The following is a 15138-nucleotide window of genomic DNA, read 5'->3' on the forward strand; positions in this document are numbered from 1 at the left end:
ATTTATTTGACAGAGAGACACAGCGAGAGAGGGAACACAAACAGGGGGAGTGGGAGAGGGAGAAGCAGGCTTTCCACGGAGCAGGGAGCCGGATGCGGGGCTTGATCCCAGGACCCTGGGACCATGACCTGAGCCGAAGGCAGATGCTTAATGACTGAGCCACCCAGGTGCCCCCAAGAAACAACATTTTTAAGTTTTCAATAGATGAGAGGAAAAAAGCCTTTCTGAAATATTCTCAGAATATTTTTTAACTGAATTTCAATTACCTATTTATGTATTATTTTCTACTAAAAAATCAAAAAAGCATAAAACAGTATATATTGAATCTTTTGTACCTTTTGAAGTTTGAACCACATGAACATAACAGTATTATTCAAAACATTTTTAACTTTTAGATAGATACATTTTATTATGCCCATTTTAAAGATGAGGAAATTAAGGGAGGTCAAATAACTTGCCCAAAGTCACATAGCTACTAACTTGAAAGTAACAACAGAGATCATCTAGTCCAGTGGTTCATATATCTGGGGATCCTTTAAAGATATGATACCTGGATCTAACCCCAGTAAATCGATTAAATCATATTCTCTAAGGGGCAAGTTCCAGTTAAACTAATTAGACTACAAAGGAGACAAAATACAGTCAACAGAAAAGGGAGCCAAAAAAAAAAAAAAAAAAAAAAGGCAGGGGAGAACAGAAAACAAGGTAAAGGGGAACAAATAACAGATGGGACAAGAATAGGGAAAATATACCATGCTAATACTAATCAAAAAGAAGTTGAAGTGACTATTTCAATGTCAAAGAATAGATTTCAGAGAAAATAATATTAGCAGGCATAAAAATGGTCCTTTCATAATGATAAAAGGGTCAGTAAATCAAAAGCACGTAATAATCCAAAATATGTAAGTCCCTAATAACAGAATTATGCCAATATCATAAATAAGAGGTGACATTACCAGAGAGTCTGCAGATATTAAAAGGGTATTGAGAAAATATTACAAACAACTGATACCTATATCTATAGGCATATAGATCTATGCTTCAGTCTGAGTAATATCAACACCAGTATACTACATATACCGTTTGTAGGTTATGCCTTATATAAAAACAAAACAAAAACAGAAAGCAAGGAAACACAGTTAACTCTTGTGATACCTGATCCTAATTACTCTGTAGAGCCACTACTGCCATTCCCTTCAAAGAAGGGCAAAACACACAGCTAGCTCTTTTTATTGCTAGAATTACAAATGTAGAAAGGCCAAGTAGACTCTTCACAGTAACAGAGTTCCAAAAGGCTCCCTTAGCAATGCCCATACATTGAGGTTGTATCTCCACATGAGCTCAATGATTTACTGAATGCCTGTATTTGCAGTTGACATACTAATTGCAAGGATGGAAAGAACAGTGACTCCATGAGAATGAACCAAAAAATTTAAGAATTTCACTATTCAAGTAACTTAAATACTTCTGACAAAAAGAAAGAAACCAATTAGTGGTTTACTAGGTTTCAAAAAATGCAAAAGTTTTGACTTCTCCTTTCTCTTAGCCCTATTATGTCCAAACTGCCAAAAGGCCTTACTCCATTTCCTAATACTGCCTATATTCTTCCCTATTTCCACTGCAATCTCCCTAGCATAAGCCTTTATTACGTCTTGCTGGGGTATTATAAAACCTTTTTTTTTTTTTTTTTAAGATTGATTTATTTCAGAAAGAGAGAGAGAATGAGTGTGGGGAGGGGCAGAGGGAGAGAATCTTCAAGCAGAGTCCCCACTGACCGCAGAGCCCTCTATGCAGGGCTTGATCCCAGAACCCGTGCATGAGATCTTGACATGAGCCGAAACTAAGAGTCAGACGCTTAATCAACTAAGTCACCCAGGTGCTCCTATTATAAAGTCTTCTTAATTCCAGTATGTTTCTCTTACCACACTTACATTCTCTACTTTGTACTATAGTTATTTCTATATACCTTATCTGCCCTGTACAATCCTTCCCCAGAGGATCTTGTTTATCTTGTACCTCCAGTTATCAGTTGCAAAGTAACACCTGAAAGGTTTAACTACTTCATTATGACTAGAATGACCTGACAGTTAAGATGATGAATAAAAGCTCCATTTTAAAGTTGATTTGTCAAGAATAAAACTCTTAACCAAAAGAAGGCAAACTTCCCTATATGAAAATTTAGGCTAAATTTTTATAAAAATTATAAACAAAACAAGATAGCTAGAAAAGAGATTGTATGGAATGTGGCACTTGGGGGAAAAGGGGACAGAACTGAGGAGATAATCAGGAAGTTTTGAAGGGAGAAGACATATAATATTTAAGGACTGGGGAGAGGAGTGGGTCTCAGGATATATACATGAATGCAGAGTTGAAAATACATTTCATATAGAGCCTTGGTAACCACTGTCACCACCTTGCCACAAATATTATTGTCATTGTTCAGTATTTGTCAACTTGAATGACTTCAATGGTAACTGGAAACAAAATTTAAAATTTTGCCCAACATAAAAACAGAAAATGGGACTATTATTGACAATAGAATAGAATTCTCTTCGTAGCAATTAAGAATATCCTCATTCTTCAGAAAATTTTCTTTTGTAATTATCAAAAAGATCTAATATTCGTTGACCAGCTCCTATATGCCAAGCATGATCTAAAAATTATGTCTCTCAACCCATAAAACAATCTTATGAGATAGATACTACTGCTCTCATTTCATAGAACTGAAGCACAGAGAGTAAGCGCATGTTTCCATGCTCCTACAACCAATGACTCAGATTTAAACCTAGGTCTATTTAATTCAAAAGCCAAGAACATCTCACTAACAATAAACATTCTTACTAATTCAGTGATGATATTATAATTTACAGACTAAATTTTCTAGCCGGTTGCAATGAAATGGGGAAAATGCAATCAAGTTAACTATCAAAACTTTTTATCAATTACACTGATTTGCAAGCTGGAATATTCTTTGGGACCCACAGTTACTTAATGTTCCAATTCAATTCAACAAACATATATATATTTAGCACCTACTATCTAACAGATGCTACCCTGGGTAATGGGAAAAACTACTGACCCAATACAGAGAAACCAAGTGTTTGTTGCTCGGTTGTCACAGGCTAGTGACAATGCAAGGGACTGAGGAGACAGGGCCCCAATCAGTCTTGCTCGGTTTGGTATTTCTAGGTCTTAGCCAATGCCAAGCACACAGTAGGTACTCAACTATTTGTTGAAGGGAATGTTAATGTTCCTTGAGCACTCAGTATGTTCAAAACATAGTTCTAGACAATGTATCTTCTATCATATCACTGGAATCCTAAGGACAAAGGAGGTAAATTCCACTATACCCATTTAATGCATGTGGCTGACAGGCTCCAGAGGATTTACTCACCCACAATTTAAAGAGACTGACCCAAAGTCTAGGCTCTCCTCATACCATATCCCTTTGATAAACCTTTTAATTTTATACTCATTGCCTCAGTTTGTTTGTTTTTTTTTTTTAGATTTTATTTATTTGACAGAGAGACACAGCGAGAGAGGGAACACAAGCAGGAGGAGAGGGAGAAGCAGGCTTCCCACGGAGCAGGGAGCCCGACGCGGGGCTCGATCCCAGGACCCTGGGATCATGACCTGAGCCGAAGGCAGACGCTTAACGACTGAGCCACCCAGGCACCCCCTCAGTTTGATTTTTGAATGCCCTTTAGGTAGCCAATTTAAGTAGGCATCTTAGGCTACTTTGCACTTTGGTCACTTAAAAATACTTTCTAAAACTGAGAATTGCTAATATAACCTAATTTTCAAATTAAAATTTCCTTTAAAATTAGGTGGAAAATACAAAAACTTGAGATATAGCAGGAAAAGGATCAGAATTATGAAGCAACCTATTCTCAGGGCTTTTGGAGAAATGACATCTCTAGGAAATCAACAGGAATGAGAGCTCAGCTAGGTCAAGTGAGGAAGATTCACCTACAATTTTAAAAATACACTGCGTTAGAAGCTGCAAAATTAAATATATCTTTCTTTCTTGTAATTCCCCGTAAACTGCGGGTGAGACCCTTTCAGTAGAGTCACTGTGTTACAATTCATTAAACAAGCCAAGCCAAAATCTTTTCGTATACACTAAATAAGTCTTCAATTGCTGTAATTCTAAAAATATGTTTGAAATTTTTCAATACCAAAATTTTAAAAACCATGTGACTTAGTACAATACAGAACAGCCTCAAACTGTTTGTAACTCTCAAGCTGACTAAGGACTATCGCAAGTCTCCAAAAATAAAATTTACCTGAACTCACTTATGTGAAAAACCAAGGAGAAAGGGAACTAAAAGTAGAATGTGGGAGCGGGTTGAAAAGTGGACTGTATCACCTCTGGCCACTCAAAGTCAGGCCCTCAAATACGTGACACCGACTCCTACGAGGGCAGAGTTAAGGTCTCCTGAATGACTCAAAAGGCACGGGTTGCATAACTAAAATGCTTTAACTTCTGATTACCCACCTGAAATTGGCTGATGAAAAAAAAAATCACACCCACTGTACAGATGAGAAAAAAGACAAGAGCGTTTTCAAGTTACACAATCCGACGCCATGCACTCGGCGCTCTGTGAAACGCTCTAAATCGCTGGAGATGGGTGCAGGGTAGGTTGGGATTTGGATTTTGGAAAAATCCGGGAAGGAGCAAGGCCTGTAAAGGAGGGGCAGGAAGGACGAGCAAATTTCCCTGCTGGAGGCCCATTCCGCGCCTGGAGGGTTTCTGCGCCCGCGTCCCGCAGGCGTGTCTCCCACGCGCGAGCGCGGCATGGTGAGGGCTGCGCGCTCGGGGCCCGCTCCCAGTCGCAGTTCCTTCACCCCGGAGGTCACTCCGACCCGGAAACAGTACCCCAGAATGGCAGTCGGCCGTGGAAGGGAGAAACCCGGTGGAGGGACGAAAAGGTGGGAGGGCGGGAAGTGCGAGGCGAAGAGGAGGGCTGACCAGGGAAAGGCAGAAGACCCCCAACCCACCCAAGGACCAGGCTGGGTTCGGGGGGCAGGGAGGGAGGGAAGCCCCTCGCGGGCACGCGCGAGTCGCACACACTCACCTGCCCCTCCCCCTCCCCGCCCGCCCGGCGGAGGCTCCGAGCTGCCGCGGGCCGCGCGCGCAACCAAGGCGCGCGCACGCGCACTGCCGGTCGCTTCCTCGAGCTCGCGCTCCGCCCGTTCAGTCCCAGCCCCGCTCATTCAAAGCCGGGCGCGCGCTCCGTCGCAGCCGCCGTTGCCTCCGCGCAGCTGCCATGGCCGCCCCCTCCTCGGGAAACCATCCCCCAGCCCCTCCCACTTCGCCCTCCTGGAAGGCGGTTCTTGGTGGTCTCCAGGCCCTCACTTCCGCACCCCGCCCAGGTCCTGTCTGGCCCAATAGACGAGAGGCTGAGGGTCCGGCGACTGGGCTAAGCCAATGAGCGCCTGGGGGGCGGGGCGAGCGGCGGCCGGCGTGGCTGTGGCCGAGGCTCGGTCACGGGTAGGTGTTCTGTGACCGTTGCTGGCTGCACAGGGTGTTCTGCTGCAAAGTGCATGGGCTCCTTCTGTGTTGCCCTACTTTCAGTGCAGAGTACCTCCGCGCCAACCATGCCCCTTTTCGTTCGATCTACAGACTCCGCCTACCTGATGGGGCCAAGGGAAAGCAGTGTTTAGGTTGCAAAATTGAGGGAGCTGCGGCTGTCTCAGGGTGATTTGGCTGTCGGGAGGCCAGATCTCAATCATTCCTCCACTTTAGGGGTGCGAAACGTTGAGTTTAATTCAGGACTGCGTCCTCCAAGTAACTTTTGATTGAATTTCCTTTAGAAGTTAAAAAACGGAACCTAACCTTGTCCCTGCATTTGTTCCTCCCTTGCCTCGCCGGCTAGCCATTCTCCCAAACTAAGATTTTCTTTCTATGGTTCTCTCTTTAAAGTCTCTTACTTTTTTTCTTCTTTTTATCCCGTATGCTATGAAAAGGCCAAGGTTCTTTGCTTATGGGCGAGGGGTCTCAGAAAACTATCTGCTCCACTGTTGCATGGTCAGAGGCTGAAAGCAGTTCATGTTTTTCTACTCTCTTTTTCACTACAACTGTCTTTGTCCTGTCACCCTGACCAGCCTCCTTCTACCCACTTACGTTCTAGTATCCACCCACCCGTGCACTCCAATCTGTACCACATTTCTAGTCATTGACCTTGTTTATCCCCAAGAGGGGAAGGAAGAGAATGTTTATAACTCTTGCTCTAGAATGATTCTACGTAACTTTGGATACATTATTTCATCTCGAAAGCTCAGCTTCCTTATCAGTAAAATGACCATAATAGCGCCTACTTCATAGGATGGCTAACCCTTTCAAAGCTCTTAGGGCAGAGCCTGGCACATAGCAAACATACACAGATTAATAGCTGTTACCGCAGCTGCTGCTAACTGCTCACTATTACTACTAGTAGTAGTAGTAATAGTAGTAGTACTCACTACGACTACCACCACCACCGCACTATTGCATCATCATTCCCAGTTACTATGCCTCCCTAAATCCACTAAATCCTCTGCAGTCTTTTAAACACCTGTTCTAACCTTGATCTCTTCAAATGCCTACATTCGAAGAATTCAAAGTCTCCAATTTTTTTTGATTCCCCTAATCAATAATCAAAAATAGGCTACATCTTGACATAAACGTTTTCAAAATGTTTTTTCTTAGACACAAACCTTTGCTTCAAATTATTATATCCCTTATGATATTTTTTCTTCATTCTTCATTCTTCAGTTTTCTTTATTAAATTTGCCATTTCCAAGTGAAATAAAAGATATTTTTTCTAGAAACAACTAGTAGTATTTGTTTCCAACACACTAAAAAACAAAACTTGTCAAAGATTGCAAACTTAGTTTACTTTAAAAATATCTATGAAATAATAGTTTAAAACCATCTTTAGTCACTGAGTAATAATTCCATAATTGGGGATCATAGGTGCCAATAATTTGGGATCTTTCATGGGGACCACCTCTTGGGAGTGTGCAATTTGAAGTCCAGTCCTCTGCCCAAGGCTTGGGTGGGGTGGGGATAGGGACCACCAAATGTCAAGAGGAGCATAAGGGATAGACTTGGCATATCAAAGATTTCTTTCTGAATTGCCTGTACTCCATGTGTTACAGTTAATTCTACCTGCTCTTTGTTCAGACCATTTTGCCCACTTTAGGGTCTCTGATTTGCCTCTGCCCAATCCCTAATCACCAGCTTGATTTATTCACTTTTAACAGCTTCCAGCTCACCATTTAATCTCCCAAGTCAAAGGCTTTATAGGCTTTGTTGTTCTGAGTTCTCCCCGTGGGTCTGAGTAGTGTTTTGTCAACTGACCTCCCATCCCTGCCCAGCAGTTCGGGCAGACCTTGCAAACACAGCCCAGTGCGTCCAATCTCCCTAACCCAGTTCTCTGGCTTTTCACTAAAGGGATGGTTTTTTCCTCAAGCATAATTTTAGACCTGCTGTTCTGACTTGGTCTTTAATGGCTTTTTATTAATGAGCAGCTGTCCACGGTTGAATACAGATTATAAAGTCACATTCATTTCTTGAGCAAGCAAAACAAAGCCTTGGAGCTCACAGTGACAGTTTTGAATAGATACGTTTGAGAGCAAAGGATATTCTGATGATAATTTTAATGGATTGTTTCATTGTCTTTCTATTCTAGAGACTTGTGCTTGCTTTCGAAATCATACATTTTAATATTCTGAAAAATTATAACTTATTTTTTAATCCCCACATCACCATTTAATAGTTAGGATCAGATGTTTAATAGAGAAACCAACAAGTCTGAAGCAGCTTTTTAAATTTCCTTTCTATTAAAATAAAATTGACTCTCTGTGAAGCATTTAAATATTTTCCATCATAAATATTACTATAATGTATCTCTATAATGATTTTTATTGCTAAATAAGGAAGACCCAAGGTTTAAGGAGAATTTAGAGTTAACCAAATTAACCTTCGGAAGATGCCTAGATAGGAATAGAGATAATCCATGTCCTTTATTAGAAATGGATTCAAATGGAGGCGCCTGGGTGGCTCAGTCGTTAAGCGTCTGCCTTTGGCTCAGGTCATCATCCCAGGGTCCTGGGATTGAGCCCCACATCGGGCTCCCTGCTCAGCAGACAGCCTGCTTCTCCCTCTCCCTCTGCTGCTCCCCCTGCTTGTGTTCCCTCTCTCGTTGTCTATCAATCAATAAATAAAATCTTTAAAAAATAAGAAAGAAAGAAATGGATTCAAATGAAAACACTTCTGTGTTTCAGTAGTGAGCTGCAACCATGTAATACCTCTTGGCCACATTGTTATTAGAGCTATAATATAGTTCAGCTATATTATGAGTTAAGTAGACTTGATCTGAGCAGATCTGCAATGTAAGGCCATTTATTATTTCTTTTTTTTTTTAATATTTTATTTATTTTTTGACAGAAAGAGACACAGCGAGAGAGGGAACACAAGCAGGGGGAGTGGGAGAGGGAGAAGCACCCCGCCGAGCAGGGAGCCCGACGCGGGTCTCGATCCCAGGACCCTGGGATCATGACCTGAGCCGAAGGCAGACGCTTAACGACTGAGCCACCCAGGCACCCTCATTTATTATTTCTAAGGGTAAATGTGTTAAGATTCACACAAGTAACAGCTTGTCATATGTACAATACAATCTGCCTTGTACATGAAAACTTAAAAATGAAACAACACTGAACCAACAAAGCCTAATTCATTCAGCTATAACATGAACTATAGCTATAGCTTGAACACATTTGAGCCTTAGTTTTCTCATCTGCAAAATCAGATTAATAATTCCTGCCTCGTAGGATTATTTTGCAAAATGTATGTGTTGGAAACAAAGCAGATCAATGAAAGTTTTATCATTTTCAAGTCCAGTAGAATCTTCTTTCAGCTCACAGCAGGGAATAGAGCTTCCAGGAAAACAGGGAGTGAATTTTCTCTCACCAGCAACCAGAAATAGACATGTTTGTTAGTTACACATAAAAAAGGGGAAAGAAGTGTTTTAAAGTTTCACTCTGAGCACATCCCCTACCTCCTTTGCCCCCTTTGATTTTAAAGACAGAGGGTGAAAAAACAGCTGTTAAAGGAAAGCACTCACAATCCTACCCTCTCTGTGCTTTTTCTCACTACTTATGGTATATTTTGCCCATAACGGTGTCTGTTGCCAGGTTCTTTCCTTTCTTTCTTTTCAGTGTCTATCATTTTAGCATACCAGAATTCTCATAATGATCTCCTAACTAATCTTCTGTATTTTATTTTTCCCTTCCTCTAAATCAGCTTGGTACTTTGCTATATGATTAATATAAGTATTTTTAAAGCTTCTTCATGATAAATGTCCTGTTCAAAATAAAGAGAGATTTACTGTTGTCCATCAATTCAAATTCCCTTGGGTGGACATGTGTCTCAATTGTTGCTTTTTAATCTCTTAATTTCAAACTGCTGCTCCTGGATCCCCCGGTGACCACCTCTGGCCCTTTAAAATATCAGACGTGCCCGAAACTCTGGTTAAAAACATTTGTCTGTGTATACTGTACATTTCATTACTCACCTCCTCATCATGAAATATATATTTCTTGCTGTAGTTTTTATCTGAAATTAAATCCTTTATAAGTGAGAATTAAATCCATGTTATAACCATACTAGATATTTTCAGTATAAAAAACTTAACATATTTACTTTCTTTCTTCCTAGGGAGAACTTATATGCATAAAGGATCATCTGTCTGAATATATAAATTACTCTAAAGAAAAGCCAAAGGAAAATACTCTTGCCATGTAACCAGACACATTCATAAATATCATGCCCAAAAGGAATTATTTTTTTTCTGCTCATAGGCTCTGAGCCCATTACCATAGCAACCATAACTAGTGTTGTCTAATTGGATGTGAATTTTATACACTTGTTATTTGAAATGTTAAGGCAGTAAGTCAGGATAAAGTGCAATTTCTATAATATTTTGCAAGGACTACTTTATCTCAGAAATCTGGTAGAGGAAAAGCTTCATCGTGCAGCTTATTCATTTGTTTAATGAAACGGTTTCTTCAACATTTACCGTGGGCACAGTGTATGCAAAGCATGTTAAGAGAAGTCAAAAGCATATACAACCCTTAACCTGAAGGAACTTCCCTAATAAAATCAGCTTGTCATGGGTGAACAGAATTCCTGAAAGAGCAGGTTTTTCATAGGGAGTCTTCTAATTTTAGAATAATCTGATCATGATAACTAGCATATTAGTACCTGTAAGTAAGACGGCAAGAGGCTTACAGCTGGTCAGAGTGCCCCCAGGTATTCAAGCACCTACTGTAACCCCTACAGCAGGTCCTTTTTTTTTAGTCTTACACATTGTGTCTGTAGTTACTTTCCGGAGAAGTGTTTCTTTCACTGGAGGTTGAACCCTATTTGGCAGCTGGTGCCAGCCTCAGGAAGCTGAAAATGCCCACTGATGAGCACGGAAGAAAGGTGTGACCCTTCACCTGTTTCAGATAGGTTTCCCAAACCAAATACATAATGGATTCAGATCAAGGTTTAAGCATTTCTGTTTTGAAGGATACAGGTAAAATAACTTCAAAGATGTACCCGTGGTATTTGACACTATTTTCTTGCCCTGGTATTGTCCCCACCTGCCTCCCTGGATGGGAAGGATTAATTCCCTGTTCTCTTGTTCCTTTTAAATTTTGCTTACTTTAAGCATCTTATGAAATGAGGAGATACATCATTTAGTTAAAACCGCATCCCTGGGACCTGCAGAATAAGTCCAAGCCCTTCTGATGGCATGGCACAGAAGACTGTTGTCTCTCCTTCCAGCCTGCCTCGTGCCTTTCCTCATGTCACACTGGTGCTCCAGGAACATCAGACCATTGCTGATTTCTCCACCTTCCATGCTTTATTTGTCCGCCAAACGGTGTATCAGGATCTACTAGTACTAGATGTTTTTTTTTTTACATGGCAGGAAGAAACGCTGAAAAAGGGAGTGCGCTGCCTTCAAGGAACCCACTATCTACTGGTGTCCCAGCCTTCGTTCCTGACACCACACCTCCTGCGAGGACTCTTTTCCTTGGCTCATCTCATGCTTGATTCCTTAACACTCATCTCAGGTATCATCTTTGGAAGCTGGGCGTCATGGATCTCCATCCTCACAGGATGGCCCCTCTCCCCAGCCAAGTGCCCCTGGAGCACCCTCTGTCTATGGCCTGCACATACCATATGGTATCAACGTGATCTTTGTCCACCACTATTTCCCCAATTGCCTTAGGAACTGTTAGAAGGTAGAGACAGCATCTTATTCCCTGTTGCAGTCTTCTCACTAGAATGCCTGGTATCTAGTAAATGCTAAATAGATGTTTCTTTGAACAAAATGTCAAATATATACACAGATATTTGGATTTGCTACCCAGTAAATGTTTATACTTTTTTTAAGCACGATTAACAATGATGTGGAGTAAATATACTAGGAAATGGCGTACAGAAGAGAAAGATCTGGGCTTTGTTGGATTTTCTCAGCTGTTCCCAAATGCTTCCTTAGTTGTCACTTGCTGGAAGGTACCAGGTACTTTCTGAGTACCAGCTCTTCTTGCTCTGGACATGGCTACAATGCCTTTATTGAGAGTTCTTCCTCAAAATTAAGCAGTTCCTTTAGGATTTTCTGAGTAAAAAGTGCAATTTTTACAGTATGAGAGCTTTGGTTAATTTATCTACATGAATTGTGACTTTTCTTGCATTCCCTTATTTTAGTCCCTTATTTAATTTATTTTCTTGCATTCCCTTAGTATTCTCTTGAAAATAAGTCTCTCTTGTGTTATAGCATGGAGTTGAGGGAAGTCACAGTCTTAGTAGAGGCAGTTTTGAGTGGGAAGGAGGGTGAGCAGAGAAAGTTTGGCCTCGTTCCAAAGGTTGTTCCAGAGGCAACAACAAAAACTCTTCTTAGAATAGTGACCAGGGTTTGGCAGGCCCAGAAATCCAGGACAATCTAGAATTTCCGGGATTACTATGGATCTGAAAATCAGCAACTTGTCTGAAAAAGGTCTAAAACAATCTCATTTCTCCAAAATCCTTATAAATTAGAATGACTTACATCATTGGAAACCAGAGTTTCATGAATGGATAGGGGAAGTCAGATCTCCCAGTACGTACACAAATTCAAAATGCTTCCAATCTGATCCAAGGGTGGGTAAGTCAAAACTGGACAAGCTCTTTCAACAATATAAAGGGTTCCAAGAGTATAGCAACTTGGACGTGGCACATCTGCTTCCACACCAAGGACTTCTTAAAGTTTTTTTTAATGAAATAAGAACATACAAATATAAGGAATCAAAAGAAAATTTATATTTTGAAGAAATCTGATTTTTGTGATCAAAGCTAATTAGTACATTTTATATATTATAAAAATATGTCCAGCTTATTTTCTTGAATATGCTATACAGACTTTATCTTCTACAACAAAATAGCTCATAAAAAGCATTTTTGTTTTCAGCCTGTTCTTCAGGACAGCACTTTAGTTGTATCCTGAAAAGTGAAAACAATACAAATATCTTTTTTAAGTAGTAGTAACATCCAGTGTGGTTTAAAATACGTTTCATTCATTTAACATTTCTAGTATTTCATGGTATGGTTAATCGGACAAAGGTAGTATTTAAAAATAAGTATTTCAAAGTTTACCAGTGTACTTTTAGAATCAGTAATGCACTCTTTTTGTAGAACTGGGGAGAGAGAATAGTGGTGCTTAAACTTTGTATTTTTCACATTCAAGTTGTCATTTCATTTAGTGGAACTCTGTGACCATCTTACAAATAAAATAGTGTCAATTCAGAATGCAAAGTTATAAAAATCCCAGCCTTTCATTTCATTAATAGTTAGTATGGTGTGAATGCATTCCCTTTAAATTCCTATGTTGAAAACCTAATACCCAGTGAGATGGTATTTGGAGGTGGAGCCTTTGGGAGGTGCTTAGGTCCTGGGGGTGGAGCCATCATGATGGGATCAGTGCTCTTACAAAAGAGACCCACAGAGCTCCCTAGGCCCTTCCACTGGTGAGGACGCAGTCTGTGGCCTAGAAGTGGGCCCTCACCTGACTGTGCTGGCACCCTGATCTCAGACTTCCAGCCTTCAGAACTGTGAGAAATAAATTTCCGTTGTTGATAAGCCACTCAGTCTGTGGTATTTTGTTACAGCAGCCCAAATGGATTAGGACAATGGTGTTTAAATCACCTTATGGTTTTTAAATCACCTTATGCTTTAATTGGAGAATGACAGATTATTTAGGAGCCAAGGAGAAGACCCTTATTGACTTTTCTGTCTGGCGAAAAAAGCCCTAAAGAAAACGCCAGGAACAATATCATTTACTAATGATTTGAAAATAGAATTTTCTGAATTTTATAAAATCCCAAAGTTGTCAGGAACAAGCAGGCTGAAAGTCAGTAACGACAATTAGAAAACAATGCATTTAACAAGGAAATAGAAAAAGCACAAAGATATAGTAAGCAGTACTTACACTTTATATTTTAATGCTTCTGAAAAGAAACAAATTTAAGCAATGCCTGTAATGCTATTATAAAATGGACAACTGGTTTTACTTTTATTAGAATTCTGAAGATAAGAAAACTTGCATAAAAATAAAATAACTTGTGTGCTAGTCATTTACCTATGGTCCCTTAGCTCCAAACCTACCCTTCCATGTTCAGCTATAAGAGGCCAGGACTGAGTCTCTTCAAACCATACTTCTTCCTCAACAGCTGGCTCCTAATTAGCTTCAGCCATTGGGAGGAAAGAAAGGATTATTCCTTTCTGTTTGATCACTGTTCCTGAAACCCCCAACCTCCAGTTTTTTCTGCCACTCTTGAACCAGCCTTGATGTATCCCTTCATCCTGATCTTACCAAATTTAAATTTAAAATCTAGTCTTAGCTTTTATTCCTCGAAATTCTTCAGTATCCTTTTAAAGTACTACCCCATCTCAAATTCTTCTTACTTCCTTCTTTTAACTTTGATTTTTACTCAAATATAAGAATCTAACTAGGTATCTCATAACTTAAGACATTTATCTTCTTTTGATATTTGGAGATCTGTATTGGTTCTATATAGATCAATAATGATTATTTTTTTTATTTTTAATTGGGGTGAAATCCATAGAACATAAAATTTTAATCATTTTTAAAGTGGACAGTTCAGTAGTGTTAAATATGTTCACACTGCTATGCAACCAATCTCCAGAACTGTTTTCAACTTCTTAAATCTTACCAGTATTTTTAAAGTGATGCTTTCATTTCATTAATCTATCGGAAACTCTCCATCATTCCCTCCATTAGATCAACTGCAAATTGATCAGTATCTGCCAATCAAAGCTTTTTACAATTTGCCTATAATACCCCTACTCATCATTTCCCCCTCAGTAGCAAGGAGGCTTTATTCCCCTTTTAAGAGTTAAAAATCAATTAAATCTCATTTTTAGCACCTATAATAAATATGGCTTGTAGTCTTATCTTCTGAGTGCTCACAATTTAGTAAGGAAGATAGATTTGAAGATGTCTAAGTCTAATAAATGTATACCACTGGAAAGGCCAAAATAACGGTATAAACAAAGCACAACTGGAGAACAAGGGAAAGGAGCATTACATGTATCACAAAGAGGGATGGAAGAAGAGAAACCTGATGGAGGAGGGAGATTTTGAGCAGGGCCAGGCAGCATGCCATGAAAAGCAGATCTGGTGAGTAGAGGAAAGCCAAGATGGAGGGAATATGTGGGACAGCAAGCATCTTCTCTAGGAATGATTTGGCACAGGAGGCAGTCTTCAAGACTGGTTTCAGGGACTCTGGGGTTGATTGTAATTTGCATGTAGTAAGGAATCTTCGAGGATTTGACACGACATACTACTGCATGACCCTGTGCTTTAGGAAGATAAGTATGACAGCAATATGGAAGCTAGGCTGAAAGTGAGAAGTTTAGAAGCAGGGAATCCAGGAGGCTACAGTAATAGGTCAGGTAAGTAAAAAAGGAAAAATTTGTCAGTGGAGCAGCAAGACTTTAAAGGAGGAACAGATACGTGACATTATGGATGGAGATTGATGCCCCAGAGCACCTTGAAGGGATGTGGAGCTTGAAGGAAAGAGAGAAGTCTAAGAAGTATCAGCCTG

At 40.1% G+C, this 15138-nt stretch overlaps 1 protein-coding gene across 1 annotated transcript in view; it reads right to left on the reverse strand.

Moving 5' to 3' along the window:
- Nucleotides 1–12486: 12486 nt before the first annotated feature.
- The window catches only part of PKHD1L1 (PKHD1 like 1), a 151353-nt gene continuing 148701 nt past the window's right edge, over nt 12487–15138 (reverse strand). Inside the window, exon 78 of the mRNA XM_045896035.3 lies at nt 12487–12514. Coding sequence (XP_045751991.1) covers nt 12504–12514 — 11 coding nt within the window. The 3' untranslated portion in view covers nt 12487–12503. The remainder of the gene's footprint in view (nt 12515–15138) is intronic.

The sequence above is a fragment of the Mirounga angustirostris genome, unplaced genomic scaffold, assembly GCF_029215605.1.
Source record: "Mirounga angustirostris isolate CCGP_5_RB_7025 unplaced genomic scaffold, mMirAng1.0.hap1 SCAF_4, whole genome shotgun sequence".
Classification (NCBI taxonomy): Eukaryota; Metazoa; Chordata; class Mammalia; order Carnivora; family Phocidae; genus Mirounga; species Mirounga angustirostris.